The 19,768-nt window shown below is 51.0% G+C and overlaps 1 protein-coding gene across 1 annotated transcript in view; it reads left to right on the top strand.

Moving 5' to 3' along the window:
- RPH3A (rabphilin 3A) overlaps positions 1-14,270 on the top strand; it is a 28,589-nt gene extending 14,319 nt beyond the window's left edge. Inside the window, exons 4-19 of the mRNA XM_070950429.1 lie at positions 2,210-2,339; positions 2,860-2,946; positions 3,784-3,940; positions 4,927-4,962; positions 5,932-6,093; positions 6,503-6,595; positions 6,885-7,103; positions 8,451-8,530; positions 9,504-9,578; positions 9,696-9,805; positions 10,765-10,891; positions 11,591-11,647; positions 12,125-12,276; positions 12,865-12,946; positions 13,486-13,582; positions 14,095-14,270. Coding sequence (XP_070806530.1) covers positions 2,210-2,339; positions 2,860-2,946; positions 3,784-3,940; positions 4,927-4,962; positions 5,932-6,093; positions 6,503-6,595; positions 6,885-7,103; positions 8,451-8,530; positions 9,504-9,578; positions 9,696-9,805; positions 10,765-10,891; positions 11,591-11,647; positions 12,125-12,276; positions 12,865-12,946; positions 13,486-13,582; positions 14,095-14,225 — 1,795 coding nt within the window. The 3' untranslated portion in view covers positions 14,226-14,270. The remainder of the gene's footprint in view (positions 1-2,209; positions 2,340-2,859; positions 2,947-3,783; positions 3,941-4,926; positions 4,963-5,931; positions 6,094-6,502; positions 6,596-6,884; positions 7,104-8,450; positions 8,531-9,503; positions 9,579-9,695; positions 9,806-10,764; positions 10,892-11,590; positions 11,648-12,124; positions 12,277-12,864; positions 12,947-13,485; positions 13,583-14,094) is intronic.
- Positions 14,271-19,768: the final 5,498 nt, after the last annotated feature.

Raw genomic sequence — 19,768 nt, forward strand, 5'->3', positions numbered from 1 at the left:
TTTTGGAGTTCCACTGGTGCTATTGCAGGAAGCCTCAATTTCTTGATGTGTTTTGTAAAATTCTTGGACATGCTACCAAGTGCCCTGATGACAATGGGTATCACTCTCACATGTTTCATCCATAGCCGTGTAGTTTCGATGGTCAGATTGCGCTATTTCGTTTGCGCTATTTGACTCTGGCATCTCCTGGTACAGCAGTATTGTTGTTGTTGTTGTGATTATTATTTTTCTTTAATCCCTGCTGCTCTACCCTTTACCAGCCCTGCGGGGAGGGAGGAAAGAGTTCAGCCGACTTAGTCCCTCTCCTCTCCGGTGCTGCACTGCACCAATTCTTTCCAGGGGAAGACAAGAAGGAACGTATCTCACCGGGAAGCGGCTGACAGCAGCTGCAAAATGTATGCAAAATGCAAAGGGAGAAAGCGTGCAGTTTTCCAGAGAGGAAGGAAGGGGGTGGGTGGGTGGGCGAGGCAACATTTCCCACATTCCTAGCATCCTCTAGATCAGACCGTGTGGCCTTGCGGGCAGATATGAGTTCAGAATTGGGCACCGGGGATCTTCTCGCCTTGAGATGGTCACCCAGGCTGGACAAGGAACAGGAGGTCTGTTGAAGTTCTCCCGGACTTGGGCAGGAGGGCAAAGCAGGGGCCAGGAAGAGAGAGAAGCCCAGGTTAGAATTCCTGGTTGCCACCTAGGCAGGGCCGCCGTAAGTGGGAAGTTGCCACAATTCCCGTTGCGGGAAGTTCAGGTGTTCTGCCAACCTTTGGGATTCTTTGCCCCTCCCCTGCTCTCTCCTGCCCAAGGAGATTTCTCTCTGGCTGCCCTGTGGAAACCCCCCCTCCCCAAGCCCCCTCCCCACCCCGTTCGCCTGGCCTCCTGTAGCTGAAAACGGCTTAGGAATGCAGAGTCCGGACTTTGGCCGGTTCTTGGAATCCTGTTGCTGAGTTTGGAAGCTTACGAGGATTATTACTCTGTGCGGTTGTGATGGCGGCTGTGGCTGCACTCTGGCCTCCGAGATCAGGCAAGAATACAGGCAGTCCTCGGCTTACAACAGTCCGTTTAGTGACCGTTCAAAGTTACGACGGCATGGGGAAAAAGTGACTTAGGGCCTCTTTTCGCACTTACGACCGTTGCAGCACCCCCCCACGGTCACACGATAAAAATTTGGACACTTGGCAACTGATTCACTTTTACGACGGTTGCAGTGTCCCCCGGGATCACAGAATCCCCTTTTGCGACCTCCTGACGGGCAGAAGCCAATGGATTCGTCTAACCACCGGGTTACTAACTCTGCAGTGCAATGATTCGCTTAACAACGGTGGCTAGAAAGGTCGTGAGATGGGGCAAATGTCTCGCTTAAGAACAGAAATTCTGGGCTCGATGGCGGTCGTAAGTCGAAGACTACCTGCCAGGTGGGGCTTCGTGGTCGGCGTTTCTTTGACGCATCGCTGCCTTCCTTAAGGCACCGCCGTATTTATTTTAAAAAATGAGCGTCATGGTGTCTAAAATCCCCTCCTGCAGGGACGGTGCAGCCCGGCTTTGTTCCCGCATGACACCCGCGTGTTCTGCCTTTGGCTTCGCCTGTGAACCTGCGGTGATGGCTTGTCAGCGGCAGCTTCCCCGCGAAGCCCTCGCGAAGCAGCCCAGCCCCTTAACGTGGGGCTGCGTGTGCCAAATCGGAATGTGTGCGCTCTCTCCCTGGAGAAATATTGAGATCTTGCTGCGATCCGTCAAGCAGATTGGCTGTCTGGAAAGCCGAACTGGCAGCCAACAGACACGCCGCCCAAGCCTCCCTTCCTCTGCCAGCCCAAACAACAGATGACGAGGGGGCCTGAGAGAGGGGGCGCTTTAAGGGGGGAGGGGGGCTGGCTCGGTTTTCCCAAAATGTGGACTTCCCCAACTTTTCCGGATGGCTAGGGGCTGGGCACAGAAATCCCAGGCTTGAAAAAAATCTCAAGGTGACCACAGTTGGTAATAGGACCAAAACGAACCAGAATCGGGCCCTTTCTTGTCTGATTCAATCTGCTGGCAGCCCCCTCCCCTCTTCCATTTCCCCCACTTCGGGCTGTCTCTCCTCCGTGCGTCCAAACCGCCCGCTTGAAGGGTGGAGGGTGGGAGGGGGTCTCCCCCCCTCCTCATTTGCAAAGGGGGCTTGATTCTGGCCTGGTGGGGGGAGGGGGTCTCTAGATCTCACACCCACCCCTTGGTTTAGGCGCCTCATGAACCGCCTGGACGACATGCGGCGTAACATCGCAGGGGACGGAGTGGACCGCTGCATTTTATGCGGAGAACAGCTGGGTCACCCGGGCTCGGCTTGCGTGGTGTGTGAAGACTGCAAAAAGGTGAGGGGGGGGTCCCTGTCCTGCAGGTTTTCTTGCCCCCCTGCAGGAGGGGTCTTCTTTCTGCCTTCTGCTTCCATGTAGCATCTCTCTCTCTCTTTCTTTCTCTCTTTCTCTCTCTTTTTCTCTCTCTTCTTCTCTCTCTCTCTTTTTCTTTCTTTTCTCTTTCTTTCTCTTTTTGTTTCTCTTCTCTCTTTCTCTCTCTCTTTCTCTCTTTTTCTCTCTTTCTCTCTCTCTTTTTCTTTCTTTCTCTTTCTCTTTCTCTCCCATTTGCAAAATGCCTTGCTTTCTGCCTTTCCCCGCCGTTGCTAAAGCTTATTGTTTTAAAATTAATCTTAATTAAGTCTGTTAATTAAGTGAACTGAACGGGAGGCGGGCCTCTGCCCGAAGCCAAGCTGGTGGCATCTTGGCTGCAGACATGAGTAACGAAACACTGCTCTGGCAATGGGCAACTTTGAACCCGGAGCCTTCTCCACTGCCACCTGGGACAGGCGCCATCCTTGCGTCTTTCTCTTCCTTGCAGAACGTTTGCACCAAATGCGGCATCCAGACCACCAACAACCGGCCCCACTCCGTCTGGCTGTGCAAGATCTGCACCGAGCAGAGAGAGGTGGGCTCTGGAAACGCCCCTCGCCCCTCCGGGATCAGCCCAGGCTGTTCCGAAGCCTTTGGGGAACACTGGGGTCCTGCACCCTTTGGATGCAGCAAAGCTGGAGCACAGCTGTGGCAAACAGCTGGAGCCCCTTTTCCTTCCTGCAGCCGGAGCCCCTTTTCAAGAGGAAGGCTGCTCTTAAGCGATGGGGGTCTGGAGGAGGGAAAAATTCCTCCTCCTTCAGGGTTCATAGTAGGAACCCTGCAGAGCGTTCAGTTCTGAGAAAGGAATAGAAATAGAATAGAATATAGGAATAGGAATAGGAATAGGAATAGGAATGGAATGGAATGGAATGGAATGGAATGGAATGGAATGGAATGGAATAGAATAGAATAGAATAGAATAGAATAGAATAGAATAGAATAGAATAGAATAGAATAGAATAGAATAGAATAGAATAGAATAGAATAGAATTCTTTATTGGCCAAGTGTGATTGGACACACAAGGAATTTGTCTTCGGTGCATAAACTCTCAGTGTACATAAAAGAAGGAATGCTTAGCAAAGCTTAGCCCTTTTAATTGCTGTTATATTTGTAATTGCTTTTATATTTTTATTGCATTTGTAGAGCAACATAGGCGGCATATAAATTTAATAAATAAAATCAAAAAGAGCACCATTGGAAGGCCAGCGTAGGAGTGGGATCCAGAGGGTTAAAAGTCCTTTGAGCCCCAGGAGTGGCCCATACGAGGATTGTCCCCCTCCCCTCCCATCCCGTTGACCGGACCCTTTTAATCTGGACCCCTCTTTCATGCCCCATGGAACCCCTCCCTCTCCTTTGCTCTCCGCTCTCCAGGTATGGAAACGCTCCGGCGCCTGGTTCTTCAAGGGTTTGCCCAAGCAGACGCTTCCGCAGCCCATGCCCATTGCCAAGAAGCCCCAGCCAGCCACCAGCAGACCTGCTCCCCCAATGCAGGAGCCAGCAGCACCGTATTCCCACCAGCAGATCCCCGGTGAGCCCTAAAGGTTTGGCCGTCGGACTTTGGAGGGATTGCAGGGAGGCAGGAATGCGGGCTCAGCCTCATCTCAGAATGACAGAGTTGGAAGGGAACTTGGAGGCCTGCTCAAGGCAGGAGACTGTATAGCCTTCCGGACAAAGGGTTGCCCAGCCTCTTCTTAAAAGCCTACATCCACAACTTCTCGAGGCAACTTCCGTTCCACTGCTTCACTGTTCTCCCTGCCAGGAAATTCCTCCTTCGTTCTAAGTTGCTTCTCTCCTTGATTAGTTTCCGCTCTCGTGCCTTTCAGGAAAGGGCAGCATCAGGGCACCAAAGGAAGGAAAAGAGTATTTTCAGAAGGATTTATTTTTCTCAGGAGGGTTGGGACAAGGACATGGGGGCAGTTTGCCTGTCCAATTTAGGCACTGAAGAAGATGCTCTGCTTCCTTCTAGCCATCTTTGCGCATGGGGGGGGGGGGTGAAATGTCACTTTTTAGCCATCAAGAGAGTTTGGACTGAAAGGCTGAAGGCTTAACACAGCAGCCTGAAGCCGACCAGCCTTGTGTCAAAATCTCTCTGGCTTTTCCAGCCTGGAGAAGATCTTTCCAATGAAATGGGCCTCAGATTTGTCTGGACGAGGCAGACAAAATCATCAACCCAAGAAGATTTTGAGTGTCCCCATCGGGAGGCTGGCAAAGGGATCACACCCGGCAGCCTTTACCAAAGAAAATAGGGGGCTTTTGGGGGGGAGGGGTTGTGCCCAGGTACCAGGGAGGTCTTTGGAGGCAAATTTCGGCATCCCATAATAATAACGCGTGCAGAAGGGCTCAGAGGGCAGCCTCCACCCTCCTCTGTCCTGTAGTGTCTTTTCGGTGTCTGCAGAGTCGCCTTTGCGGAAGCAGTTGATAAAGTCGCAAATAAAGGAGAGCGAAACCAATAATTATCTGTCCGTTTTCTGCTTCGGTGACCTGAAATCTCCTTTTTTTCTCCCCCAAATCAAGCTGCAGCTGCTGCTTCTGCCCAACAAGGCTCGTACGGTAAGACACAGACGCTTCCCTGCCAATGTTGCTTTTCCTCCCTTTGCCTTTCAAGTGAGGTTCCATTTTGGGGGGACTGGTTTTTTTTGGGGGGGGGGGGTGTTTCAGGCTGACACACACACACACCTGCCACTCCCACCCTCAGCTTCTGCAGATCTGCTCTGCCCCGGCCTGGCCTTGGGTGCCCCCCCTCCCTGAAGCTGCAGTTGTCAGCTGCTCATCCGGAACAGCTCATTTTGAGTGATTGGGCCATTATTAAAATCTGAATTACTCTGTCAATTGCCTGGAATTGTCAAGCCCGCCGGGAACGCCAGGCCGGGCTGTCTGATTGACGCTGTCTGAACACTCATTAGCTGGCTCCCCAGAACAGCTGATCCAGGCAGCCAAGGGGGGGGGGGGCAGGAGGGAGAGAGAGGAGAGAGAGAGAAAGAGGAAGGAGAAGAGAGAGAGAAGAGAGAGGACAGAGAAGAGAAAGAAAAAAGAGAGAGGACAGAGAGAGAAAGAGGAAAGAGAAGAGAAAGAGAGAGAGGACAGAGAGGAGAGAGAGAGAAAGAGGAAGGAGAAGAGAGAGGACAGAGAAGAGAAAGAAAAGAGAGAGAGAGAGAGAAGAGAGAGGAGAGAAAGAAAGAGAGATAGAGAGAGCTCAGTTTCTATTTGGGGGGGGGGGAGAGAAATAAAATAAAATCCCTCTTTTCCATCCCAGACAGGCAGGGAGAGTCTTGGCTTTACCTGAGACGAATAAAAATCAGAATCCTTTGCAAAGCATTTAGCTTCCTTTCTTCCTTGCTGATCGCTGCTGGGGGAGAAGATCATTGGGGGCGGGGGGGGGAAGAGGGTGCAAGGAAGGAGGGGCTCCCTGGCTGCCCCCAAACCCCATTTATTCAAGGGAGCAACTGCAGAAAACAACAGGGGTACCTGGAGCTTTCTAGTTGTCTCATTTCTCCCCACCCCACCCCCCCAAAAAACCAGGAACTGAGCCAGCAGCCCCTGCTTCCAATCGGGGAAATTACCCCCCACTTCACCGGAAACCTTCTGAGGCCAGGATGGCACCGAGTGGCAGCGAACACCCCAGAAATGCCCGGCCAAGCCAGGATTATCCACCTGAGAATGAAGTCGCTCGGAGCCCAGGAGGTGAGGGGGGAGCAGAGGAAGATGAGGGGGGATCTGTGTAAGGATGCGTGGACACGTGAGAGGCCGGCTCTTCCTCCGGCAGCTGTGCAGAAGAGTTGTGTTTTTCAGCCTTGGCAATTTTAAGGGGGGTGGTCTTCCATCTCCCAGAATTCCCCAGACAGACTTCCTTCACCCTTTCTGATTCTGGCAATACAGTGGCCGTGAATACTCTGCTCTGAAGGACAAGCTTCAATCTGTGGGTGGTGTAAATCTGGCAACCACTGCCATGAAAAGAGTGCCTCTGAGCTTATTTCAGTGGCCCTTCTTCGTCATCCTCATCTCGGTGGATCTGCCCCCAGCAGATTCCATCAGATCTCTGCAGCTGGATCCCTTCCGCGACCTTTTTTTCTGCCTTCTTTTTCCCACTTAGGGATCAAGCGAGCCAACGCGGCCCCAGCTGCTGGCGCCAGAGACCCTGCTGCGCCTCCCCACCAGAGCCTCTCTGCCCAGGGGGCAGGACCAGGTCCAGTACGGTGGCTGCGTCACGCCGGGGCCCCCATGCCCAGCAGGGCCTGCGTGGGAAGGGGTGGAGGGCCAGGCCACGAGATTCAGCCACCTGCCCATAACCCACCTTCTCTCCTGAGGTCAAGAGCTGAGCTTAGCAAGAGCCCCTGGGCTGATCGTCCACCGCCGTAACCTCAGATGGGCTTCTTTCCTGACGTGGCCCATCGCAGACAGTTGGACCTGATTATGTCCATGTCTGTTTCCAGAGGAAAAGTCGGTTTTGCTCCAGCAGCTCTCTGCTTTCACAGGTGCGTCCTCCCAGGCGGAGCCCCCTGCCTCTCTTTCTGCTGCACCACCACCCAGGGACGAGAGCTCCGGGCCCGGGTACCCCACAGTGGGAGCAGAGAGGCCCCCACGGCAGGCGGCTCCGTACGGCCAGGCCGTGGCTCCCCCTGCGGCCACCCGGCCCCCTCCTCCTGACGATGACGACGAAGAGGAAGCCAACAGCTACGACTCGGATGAGACAAGTGGGTGAATGGAGCCTCCCTCGCTTCCCAGCAGGGTTTAACCTCGGCCACCTTAAGGCCTCCGGACTCCATTCTCAAGTTGGGCCACCTTGAGGACTAGGAGCTTACTTTTCGGACCCAAAGTGTGGCTCAGCTGGAGAATCTGACCTTCCCTGGCAGCCTCTTCTCCATCTCCTCTCTCACTGCCCCACAGGTTGTCCTCGACTTACGACAGTTCATTCAGTGACCGTTAGACGTTACAACGGCACTGAAAAAGCGACCTACGACCGTTTTTCACACTTACGACTGTTGCCGCATCCCCATGATCACGGGATCCAAATCCAGACACTTGACTCAATTGACTCGTATTTACGACGATTGCACTGTCCCGGGGTCACGTGATCCCCTTTTGCGACTTCCTGACAAGCAGAGTCAATGGGGAAGGCGGGTTCCCTTAACGGCCGTCTCTTCCTAACTTACCAGCTGCCGTGATTCGCTTAACAACTGCGGCAAGGAAGGTCGTAAAACGGGCCAAGTTTCGCTTAATAAATGTTTCGCTCAGCGACAGCGAATCTGTGGTCGTAAGTTGAGGACTACCTGTATTCCTAAAATATGCCAGTCTAGCTTGGCCTCCGAAGGAGGGTTTGTTTTTTGTTTGTTTGTTTTTTTATGCTAATGACGGTGATCTTGGGAATCTCAGGCTGGCTTCCCCGGGATCTACTAAGTCAGTGTTTCTCAACCTTGGAAGCTTGAAGATGGGTGGGCTTCAACTCCCAGAATCCCCCAGCCAGCGCTGCTGGCTGGGGGATTCTGGGAGTTGAAGTCCACCCATCTTCAAGCTACCAAGGTTGAGAAACACTGTACTAAGTGGGCCAGGCGCGGATGGAGTGCGTCCATTTCCCCTCCTCCTTAACAAGCCTGCCTCCCCCTCCCCTTCCCCCCCTCCCCCCAACCTTCCACTTTGTTTTGGGGGGTTTTGAATTATTCATCTGGGGGGCCCAAAACTCAATACTGCTGGCGACTGGGACACAATTGCAGAGCGAGAGCTCGAGAGGAATCCAGACCCAGAGGCAATTCTCCCCAGGGTCCCTCTGACAAGACCCCCTTCCACTCAGCCCCTTCTCTTCCTTCCCCTGCTGCTCCCCTGTGCCCATCCCAGCCCTGCCCTCGCCCTCTTCAAAATCTCACTTTCCTCTGCCCTCCTGTGCCCTCTTCCTTGGGTGCCTTGCCTTTTGCAATGTAAGCTGAAGGCCAAGGGTTCCTCACTGCTGCTATATTCAAACGGCTTTGGGGGGTGGGGTGGGGGGGTTTGTCTTTTGGGATGAACGGGGAACCCCCCCAATTCACCCTTTGCTCCTTTCCCAACAGCCACCCTGGGGTCTTTGGACTTCAGCCTCTTGTACAACCAGGAAAACAGCTCCTTGCAATGCGCCATCATTAAGGCCAAGGTACTCCCCCCCCTCCCGTTTCTCCCCATCAGGGAGAGCAACTGGGTCTTTGCATCCGAACACGTGGATTTTAAGCCTTGGTAGTACAGGGGTTTAAGGCACCCTGTTATTAAGCTTATTAAGACCAGCTGCCTGCAATTACTGCAGGGTTCGAATCTCGCCAAGGCTCAAGGTTGACTCAGCCTTCCATCCTTTCTAAGGTAGGTAAATTGAGGACCCAGTTGTGGGGGCAATAAGCTGACTTTGTATAAATATACAAAAGGATGAAGGCTATTGCTGAGCACATTGTAAGCCGCCCTGAGTCTTCGGAGAAGGGCGGCATATAAATCAAATTTAAAAAAAAAAAAAAAAAACTGGCGGCAAGGAAACAAGTAAAGAAGTAATATTTCTTTATATAAAGCCTTAGTAAGGCCACACCTAGAATCCTGCATCCAGTTTTGGCCACCACACTATAAAAAAGATGTTGAGACTCTAGAAAGAGTGCAGAGAAGAGCAACCAGGATGATGAGGGGACTGGAGGCTCAAACATGCGATGAACGGTTGCAGGAACTGGACCTGGCTAGTCTAGTGAAGAGAAGGACCAGGGGAGACAGGATAGCATCTTCCAATATTTGAGGGGCTGCCCCAGAGAAGAGGAAGGGGGTCAAGCTGTTTTCCAAGGCACCCAAAGGCCGGACAAGGAATAATGGATGGAAACTGAACAAGGAGAGGTTCAACCTGGAAATAAGAAATTTTCTGACATTGAGAACCAGTGGAACAAAAGTTGCCTTCGGAAGTTGTGGGAATTTCATCGCTGGAGGCTTTCAAGAAGAGACTGGGCTGCCACCTGTCAGAAATGGTGTAGGGTCTCCTGCTTGGGTGGGGGTGGAGGGTTGGACTAGATGACCTCTGACCTTCCAACTCTGTTAATCTGCAGTTCTCTCTGCCCCGTTTCCTCCTCTCGTTGACCTTTGTGGGATCTTTTTTCTACCAGGGCTTAAAGCCAATGGATTCCAACGGGCTGGCAGATCCCTACGTCAAACTGCACCTGTTGCCGGGGGCCAGCAAGGTAAAGGGGGGGGGGGGTCTGGGCTCCAGCATGGCTCAGTCCGGTCTGTGAAATGGGACCTTTTGGATTGAAGAGAGAGATGCCCATTTGCCTTTTTTTGCCCCCTGTTTCTGCCAGTCCAACAAACTCCGGACCAAGACGCTGAGAAACACTCGGAATCCTGTGTGGAATGAAACGCTGGTCTATCACGGCATCACGGATGAGGACATGCAGAGGAAGACCTTAAGGCAAGAGAACGGGTTGGCTCTCTGCCAGAGGCTCTTTTCCTGTCTTTAGGACGGGGGGGATGGGGGGACTTCAACTCCCAGAATTCCCCAGGCAGAAAAAACACAGGGCTTACTTTACAACTTGTGGACTTCAACTCCCAGAATTCTGGCTGAGGAATTCTGGGAGTTGAAGTCCACAAGTCGTAAAGTTGCCAAGGTTGGAGACCCCTGGCCTGTAGGTAGTCCTCGACTTAACAGCAATCCATTTAGCAACCAAAGTTACAAGGGCACTGGAAAAAGTGGCTTAGGACCGTTTTCCACACTTATTTATTTATTTATTATTTATTAATTCAATTTGTATGCCGCCCCTCTCCGAAGACTCAGGGCGGCTCACAATGCATTTAAAATCATTATAAAAAACATTTAAAAATTAAAAACATTAAAATTCATTCACACCATTCATGGCCGGATCTCGCCGGATCACAAGAGCGAGATCAACGGCCCCAGGCCTGCCGGAAAAGCCAGGTTTTCACCGCTTTTCGGAAGGCCAATAGGGTGGGGTTACGACCTTCGTTAGCATCCCCGGGGTCACGCAATCAAAATTCAGGCGTTTTGGCAACCGGTTCATCCTTACGACCGTTGCTGTGTCCCGAGGTCACATGATCTCCTTTTGACAAGCAGAGTCAATTGGGGAAGGCAGATTCACTTAACAACCACATTACCAGCTCAACGACTGCCGTGATTCGCTTAACAAAGGTGGCGAGAAAGGTCATAAAACGAGGCAAAATTCACTGAACCAATCTCTCACTGAGCAACAGAACTGTTGGGCTCAATTGTGGTCGTAAGTCGAGGACTGCCTGCTTTTACAGAAGCTGCAGGACTTTCCATGTCCTCACACTGAGTTGGGGCAGTGGGGAGTTCCCACCCGGTGGGGCTTTTCCCTCGAGAGACCTGGGTGAGTTTTCCCTTCTCCTGCTTAGGATCTCTGTCTGTGACGAAGACAAATTCGGCCACAACGAGTTCATCGGGGAGACGAGGGTGGCCCTCAAGAAGCTGAAAGTCAACCAGAAGAAGAACTTCAACATCTGCCTGGAAAGGGTCGTCCCGGTGGGTATCTCCATCTCTGCCTGCTTTTGCTTGCTTGGCTCCGCTCGTCCGAACTCTGCCACTTTGTGCCAGGAGAAGGGGGATGAAGGCGCGTGACGGAGGCAGGAGCGGTTTCAGCGGCAGGTTCAGATCTCAGAAAAGGCGGTTTATTTATTCATGAGCCGTGGTGGCGCAGTGGTTAGAGTGCAGGACTGCAGCCTCCTTCTGCCGACTGCCGGCTGCCTGCAAATTGGGCAGTTTGAATCTCACTGGCTCAAGGTTGACTCAGCCTTCGGTCCTTCCGAGGTGGGTAAAAGGAGGACCCAGATTGTTGTGGTTTGCAAGAGGCTGACTCTGTAAACCGCTTAGAGAGGGCTGTGAAAGCACTACAAAGCGGTCTATAATTCTTAAGTGCTAGTGCTAGTAACAAACTCGGATAGCTGCTTATAAGCCAGGAGGAACTCTAGGCAACAAAGAGGAATGAAAACACAATACAATCCAAAACACACACACACACACACACAAAACCCATTTAAGGCAAAAAATAACATTGATGCCCTGATAAAACTTAAATCTCAGTTCAATTGGGAGCGGGGTGTGTGGAAAATACAGAGTTTGGGAGGTTCTCCCTTGTATAATAAGTAAAAAAAGGAATAAAATAGGCAGCCTTTAATTGCCTTCTGGGTGGTGGTGATGCTGCTTCTCCTCTGCTCCTCCCAGATGAAGCGGACAGGAACCAGCAGCTCCTCGCGAGGAATGGCCTTATACGAAGACGAAGTAAGATGTAGTTTGGCTTCCCCTGCAGAAACCGGAGTTGGAGAAGCAAAGATTTGGAGCCTTCCATTTCTTTGGCCAGTGCGCCCCCTGGTGGCCTGATGGAGCCTTTGCGGTCTGCCAGTAATTTCTCCTGCCTCCCAGTGGCCGAATGGAGCTTTGATCCCAGCTGTCATTATTTCCAGACTCTCAGATGTAGGGGCTTCCATTAAGAGGCTCCTCTGAGGGCTGAGCCTCCCCTGCCCCAGCGTTGAGAGGGTGGGAGAGAGGAGGGGCTCTCTGGAGATGATGATGATGATGATGAAGGTGACGTTACGACCTTTCTCTGGGCCAGGTGGTCTCTCCGCCTCTTCTGCTCTTGCCCTGCTCCTTTGAGTTGTTCCGTGCTCTGGGTGGGGTCAGCTTCGAGGGTGGTGGAGCAGGGCGAGAGATGCACAAGTGCCCTCCCCCCCCCATAACCCCCTTTTCTCTTCCCCACAGATGGACCAAGGCGGAGAGGTGGAGGAACGCGGGAAGATCCTGGTCTCCCTCATGTACAACACCCAGAAAGGAGGCCTGGTGGTCGGCGTTGTGCGCTGCGTCCACTTAGCCGCCATGGATGCCAATGGCTACTCGGACCCCTTTGTCAAAATGTAGGTCTGTCTCTGAAAGGGCCCCTTGGTGGGAGGCCTGGCAAAGCCTCCTCTGACCAGGCTCAGAAAAGGCACGGCTTTTGGGGGGGGTGGGAGGGAGTCTTGTAATCTCGGCCTAGGGAGTAGAGAGGGGTCCAGGGGTTGCAGAGTTGGGGGCCAACCAGGGGTGAAATGCTACCGTTTCAGACTGGTAGCGGCGAGGCTCTGCCCACCCGCCCAGACCTCGTTACTTTCTGGTTTTAACCAGGAAGTAACCTGTTTTTGACCCTCTGCACATGCACAGAAGGCTTTGCCCATGCGCAGAGGGTCCAAGCATGCACATGACCCATGCACGCACTTCTGAACCGGTAGGGAAGGTAAGTACTGTATTTTTCGGAGTATAAGACGCACCTTTGTTTTTGGGGAGGAAAGTAAGAAGAAAGCTGATTGGCAGGTGGATCGGCCTCCCCAAATACCCCCAGTCAGCTGTCCCCAGAGGTGAATTTTAGGAACAGGTTCCTTGGTTGTCAGCTCTGTGCCTTGATTTCTTTTGCTTTTTTTCCTGCCTCTTTTCCTCTTTTCAACTTTTCCTCTTCTTCCCTTCCGCAGTTGCTTAAAACCCGACATGGGCAAGAAAGCGAAGCAAAAGACGCAGATTAAGAAGAAGACGCTGAACCCCGAATTCAACGAGGTGAGGCAGGAGCCGGATTTCTGTTGGCCCCCAAAGTTTTTCCTGATCTCGATGCCCCCACCAGCCTGTTTGCCTTTTTCTGCTTGTCACCTGGCTTGGCTGCTTCAGGCAGGTGGTGGGTAAACGGTTTAAAAATATATTTTCAAACATAATGTTTCACTCTTTTAAAAAAAAAGCACCTGGATGCCGAAGAAAAGAGACAGGAAGGGAGTGAGGGAGAGATGGAAAGGAAGGAAGAGAAAGAGAAAGAAAGAAAGAGAAAGAAAGAAAGAAAGAAAGAAAGAAAGAAAGAAAGAAAGAAAGAAAGAAAGAAAGAAAGAAAGAAAGAAAGAAAGAAAAAGAAAGAAAGAAAGAGAAAGAAAGAAAGAAAGAAAGAAAAAAGAGAGGGAGGGAGGGAGGGAGGGAAGGAAGGGGAAGGGGAAGCTGGTAGCAAATCAGTTCCCTTCTTCAAAGACACAAACCCACACAGACACACTCCTTTTGTCTGGTTACTGTTGTTGATCTGCTCCTGCCTCTTGATCTCTTGTCTGTTTGGATAGGAATTTTTCTACGACATTAAACACAGCGACCTGGCCAAGAAATCCCTGGATATCTCCGTCTGGGATTACGACATTGGGAAGTCCAACGATTATATTGGTGAGTGGCTGCAGGGAGCAGGATAGGGACTCTTTGGGGAGGGGTCTGCTGGCTTGTTTTGAGGGGGGATTCCAGGAAGGAGGCTCATCCCGCGTGTCAGTCTTGTGGGGAGGAGGGTGAAATGACACCTTAAAGCAGGGGCCTCCAACCTTTAAGACCTGTGGACTTCAACTCCCAGAATTCCCCAGCCAGCTAGAATTCTGGGAGTTGAAGTCCACAAGTCTTAAAAGTCGCAAAGTTGGCCACTTCTGGTCTAGAATTAGAACAATTTAATATAATTTAATCTAAAACGAGAATTCTGGGGGCAGAAGTCCACGGGTCTTAACGCTGCCAAGGGTGGAGAGCCCTGCCTTAAAGGACTTGCCCTAATGTTCAGCTTTCTGGGTCTTCAGTGGCCCCTTTCGTTTAAGGCAGAAGACCTGGGAAGGGGCCTGCTGGGACCCCTTAGGTGCAGGGTGGTGGGCCCTCTTTGCCCTTCCTGACCCCCTCCCAACTTTCTCTCTCTGCCGCAGGCGGCTGCCAGCTGGGCATCACAGCGAAAGGCGAGCGCTTGAAACACTGGTACGAGTGTCTCAAAAACAAGGATAAGAAGATCGAACGCTGGCACGCCTTACAGAACGAGCACCACGTGTCCAGCGATTAAGGGGGCTGTGCCCCTCTGCCCTCCGCCCCCCATCTTCAGCCCATCTTTTCTTCCAACACCCCTGTGTCCCTTTTGCTCTTGGGAAACCCCACAGCTAGGTTCTCTGCAGGGTCCCCTCCCTCCCTCCCTCCCTCCCTCCCTCCCCTGCAGGAGCCGGGCTCAAGCCCTCCCCTCTCTCGGCCCAGGTCATCTCACTCTGCTTGGCTCTGGGCCTCTCACAGCCTCCCACAAGGGGGGCTCCGGGGTTTTCAAGCAATAGCCCACCATTGAGCACCCTCAGTTCGGCTCGGCTTCTTGGCAGCTAAATTATCTCCCCCTGCCCCTTCCAATGCCACCTTCATCTCCCCCCTTTGGCTGAAGAGACTTGCGCTCCCAAGTGTTCTTGAAACTCCTTCCTTCCTTCCTTCCCTCCCTCCCTCCCTCCCTCCTTTTCCCTTATTCCTTCCTTCTTTCCCTTCCTCCCTCCCTCTCTCCCTTCTTATTTCTCTTCCTTCCTTCCTTCCCTCCTCTTCCTCTCCTTCCTTCCTTCCCTCCCTCCCTTCTCCTTATTTCTCTTCCTTCCTTCCCTCCCTCCTCTTCCTTTCCTTCCTTCCTTCCTTCCTTCCTTCCTTCCTTCCTTCCTCCCCCTCTCATCCCCTTTCTTCCTTCCCTTCTTCCCTCCCTCCCTCCCTCCCTCCCTCCCTTCTCCTTATTTCTCTTCCTTCCCTCCCTCTCTCCTCTTCCTCTCCTTTCCCTGCTCCCCAAACCCCACAGCAATCTTACCCCTAATCTTGGAGATAGAGACCCCCGGGCAGGCAGAGGTGGCGGCCGTGTTCCTCAAAGAGACTGGGGAAAAGGGGAGGGGGCCCAGAGACAGAGAGGAGGGGTCTCCCCTCAATTCACAAACCACGTTCTCCAGGCCCTGAATTGGGCTCCTTCCCTCCCCAACCTGTTTTCCGTTTGTGGAAAACAACCAGCGATTTCCTTCGCTCAGTATTCCTGTGATTTTTGGGGCGATACCTGGACGATTCCTCCTTGTCTTTGTCCAAGAGAATCTAATCGTCCCCATTGCTTGAGAAAGAGCCCACAACTTACACACCCACATCTGTCCTGGATGGCCAAACATTCTCTGCAAGGAGGCCTCTCCTCTGAAATTCCTCAGCATTCCTGCATCCCATCCTTTGACCTTCACCCCTCAAGCAGTTGAAGAGATTTGCTGGCTAAGAACAAAATCAGTGGCAACCAGCAGCCTTGCTTCGCCCCCCCCCCCTCCCCAGACATCACCCAAGCCTCAGAAAGCTGGTGACGAGAGCTTCCCATCAGGCCAGAAATGGGGGTCCGGTTAGCGCACGTGGGACACAGCTCTTCAAATTTATCGGGGCCGCAAATATCATTTTTAGACGCATCTTCAAATCTGTTTTCTTCTCTCTCGGGTTGGACTTGACATGGCTTTGTCTTGGATCCCTTGCCGAATTTCAGAGAGCGGATAGGATTCTGCGAAGAAGCATCTAATTGTAAGAAGCGGGCAACGTCCGTCTCTCGGTCTCAAAAGACGGAATGATTCTGCTTCACAGCCTTCCTTGAAGGGAGATGCTGGATCAGGATGGACAGAATGGAGAAAAGGGGGGGAAATGGCTACTCTCCTCCCCTGCCCTGTCCCCCCCACTGAGAACCCCCCCCCCCAAAGCCACTCGGTTTTCTCAAAATCTTTTTCCAATACTGTTTTGTACCTACAGTATGAAAGTACCTGTTGGCAGAGAGCCCCACCTCTCCTCCTTTCCGATTGATTTGAAGACCCCCCCTCCTTTCCCCTCCCCCAATGATGGGTGAACATTTGCAATGAAGGTGTCCTTCCTGCCTTCTCTCTTTGTAATTAAAGCATGCTCTTAGAAACACCCCCCCCAAAGGCCCCCTCCCACCCACCCACCCGGCCTTCTTTTCGCTCTTCACAGTTGCGTTCGGTTCAGCATGCAATGACTTCACCGAGACAAACCAACGTTGGCAACTTATCTCGCGGGCAAACGGTGTCACCAACAATAAAGGGGTCTGCCCAATTTTCCACTGCATGCTCTTGTAACCCTCCTGCCGGACCCCCCCTCCCTGCCAAGCCGCCCTTCTCAACGCCCGACGTAATAAAGAGAACCGTAGGAGAAGCTGCGTAGTGCTGTCTGCTTTCTGTCCGTTCCCCCTTTCTCGACAACGCGCCTCCGGCTCAGCTAAAGGAGAAGGGATTGGACCTTGCCAAGGCCATGAAATTCGTTTTGATTCGGATTTGATTGTGAGGCTCTGCAGCTCATGGGGGGGGGGGGGTCCAAAATGGATCCCTTTTAACTGCTGTTGGTGGAGGGAGGGTCTTCCCATTTGGCCTTTGCTTGTTTTTCTCTGCCTCAGGTCAGAGAGAGTTCTCTTCCCTTTGCCCACCGGGTAAAGCCAGAGATTTGCATAGGAGCAAAACACCCATTGAAGCCTTTTGACTGTCCAGGGATCTGACCGTCTCCCAGAGCAACCATTGTTCTGAAATGGGGAACGGTCACTGGAAGGGGAGCACAAAACGGGGGTTCACCGAGAGTCGAGTCTAAGACAGTTCACAGCAAACCATCCAGCTTTGGAGAAGGGAAGAGGGCCTTTTCGGAGGGCCCTGAAAAAATGTTCTGCAGAAGTCAAAAGAAGCTCCTTCTCTTTGCAATCAACCAAGCCAAGGGAAGGGGGGGGGGGAAAGCAACTTGCTGTATTTCTCAGAATGGACAGCAGGTGGCAGTATCAGCCCAGCTATGCAAGACTGGGTGCATAGGGAGGACAGACTGGGATGAGGGGGGAAAGAGGATTTATTTATTTATTTGTTTGTTTGTTTGTTTGTTTGTTTGTTTATTTATTTATTTATTTATTTATTTATTTATTTATTTAATTGATCTGTGTCTCTCTCTATCCATCCATCCTTCCCTTGGCAGAGATTGTGGCCAAAGAATTCTGGGAGTTGAAGTCCCCCCATCATGCTTCAAGCTTCTCCAGAATATAATTTCCCCCCTCCTTTTTTTCTTTTTTTTTAACCATGAATCAGGTCGATGGCACAATAGATGAGTCGCAGTAATTTGCTCAGCCTACTTCGGAGAATCAATAACCGGGCATATATATTTAAGAAACATATTTATATTAGAAGACTGGTGTGCAGCACAAACAGAAACATAAGTTATGACCAGCAGGGAGTATTGCTTTCCAACAGCCTCGTAAATCTGGGGCTCTGCTATCGACTCCATCTGCATTTTTATAAGCCAAGGTGTTGTAGCCAAAGATGAATCTCAAATATAATTGGAAAAGGGGGGAGGAGGCCGAGGCTTTGGGGCTACCATGCCTTGAATATGGATCATGCTTTATGCTTATTCTATTGAAATGATAGTCAGCAGGAGGAGCTCCCCTGCCAGAAAATGCCTGGTTTTCAGACCGTGTTATTTCTTACCTATTAGATGGATACTCCACATTTTCCTCAGGAGCTCCAGGTAGCTTCCAGGTAGCCATCCCCAAACAACAGCCCTGTGAGGTAGGCTGGGCTGAGAGTAAATAAAAGTCCCACTCAGAGTTTGTGTGGCTGTCGATGAATTTGAACCCAGCTCTTCCCCTGTTTTATTCCATTCCCCTGTTTTAACCATTCTTGGATGGACAGTTTATTTATTTATTTAAAAAACCCCACAAAGGAGGGTAAAAATAACACAAGTCCTTGCCAAGAACAAGGGGCAGCTTATTTAATATTGCTCAGTTTGTAAGGGAGATTTTAGGAGCCCTTTGGGGGCAAATGATTTTCCTAGGGTCAGAAAATGCTGGGCCTTAAAGGTGAGATCAAACTATAGGTACCACAGTGTCCGCAGGAAGGGGGGTCAAAAAAGTCAATAAAGCAGCTACAACCCTGTGACACCCCTTCCCCCTTTTTAAAAATCTGCAGCACCCATAAAGAGAGGTGAGGCTTTGATTACACAGCTGCTCTAATGACATATTTGACCGCCTGAGAAATAGATTCCTGGTGTCAGCAGTGGGATAAAAATCTATGAGCCGCCATTCTACAAATAGCAGAGGATAGGCTCGCTCAATAAAATAACTCAGATGCCAGAGGGAAGGTAACACTCTCCTTGAGATGCTAGATTTCTAGATTTGGGGATTTTTTCCAAGATTTCCTGCTCCCACACAGAGCCCCATAGGTATTCAAATCGCATATGTGAAGAAGAATTTAATCTTCAGCACCCTTTATCTAAGGAAAGAAAAAGAATTTATAATAGTCTGACTACGGCTACATAAACTTCCAGCCTCAGTCCATTAAACTCTGCAATATATTGTGAATTTAGCTCCAATTCCTTCTTAGAATCTGGACACATCCTGTAAATGGAGGATGATGATGATTTGACGTTAGCGTTTTGTTCGCTGACCATGACTCAACTTTCAAAACAGAAAGTATTTTTTTTAAAGTTTAATAATAACAACAACATTTAGCTCCCTTTCATCCGCAAATTCAGCCGCAGAGAAGAAACAGATGTGGGGAGGGGGTCTCCCCATTAATCCCTCATTCTGCAATATTCCTTTTCACAGCCCATCCGTCCCCTTAACTGATGTTGTCAGAGCCCTGATTAACTTTGTTTATCTCTTAATTAGGTGGAGCGTCGCCTGTCTTGTGCTTAAGAAGTAATTGTCTGATTAATGCCTCCGTATTTGCATTTTCATTAAGAGCCCCAAATAACTTCGGCGGCTATTAGCTGCCATGTGATGCGCAGATCGGGTGGAACTCCAGAATGACAAGTTTTAAGCTCATTAAGTAATAACTGCAATATCGACCGGTGATAATGGGGCACGGATGTTAAATATCAGAAGGGGAAGCCAAGTGGTGGGCTTGGGAACGTTCAGAAAGTGGAACCAGAATGACAGAGTTGGAAGGGACCTTGGAGGTCTTCTAGTCCAGCCCCCTGCTTAAGCAGGAGATCCTGGACAAATGGCTATTCAATCTTTAAAACCTCCAGTGATGGAGCACCCACAATTTCTAGAGGGAAGCTGCTCCACTGATTAATTGTTCTCACTGTCAGGAAATTCCTCCTTAGTTCTAAGTTGCTTCTCTCCTTGATGAGTTTCCATCCATTGCTTCTTGTCCTGCCTTCAGGGGCTTTGGAGAATAGGTTGACCCCCTCTTCTTTGTGGCAGCCCCTCAAATATTGGAAGCCTGCTATCATGTCACCTCTAGTCCTTCTTTTCATTAAACGAGACATACCCAATCCCTGCAAACATTGTGTATATGTTTTAGCCTCCAGTCCCCGAATTGGCTGCACTGAATCCTCCCCCTTCCTTTATCCTGGGATCTTCTGAACCACGAGGACTGGATCCCAGAGGCCCATCTGTTTCCAAAGTAGGACTGATCAATAACCCCCAGATCAATAATCTCCTTGTCAAACCAGGTTCTTGCTGAGCCAGCTTTGCTTTGGGTGTTTGATACCCAAAAGTACATTGCTGGTGAAAATAGCTTTGTTTTCATGCCAGAGAGAAGATCTGCGTCCACCAATTTATTCTTGTATGGATCAGAATCTGGTCCGTAT

Source organism: Pituophis catenifer, unplaced genomic scaffold (assembly GCF_029215685.1).
Source record: "Pituophis catenifer annectens isolate HBS135680 unplaced genomic scaffold, rPitCat1.0.hap2 SCAF_10, whole genome shotgun sequence".
Taxonomy (NCBI): Eukaryota; Metazoa; Chordata; class Lepidosauria; order Squamata; family Colubridae; genus Pituophis; species Pituophis catenifer.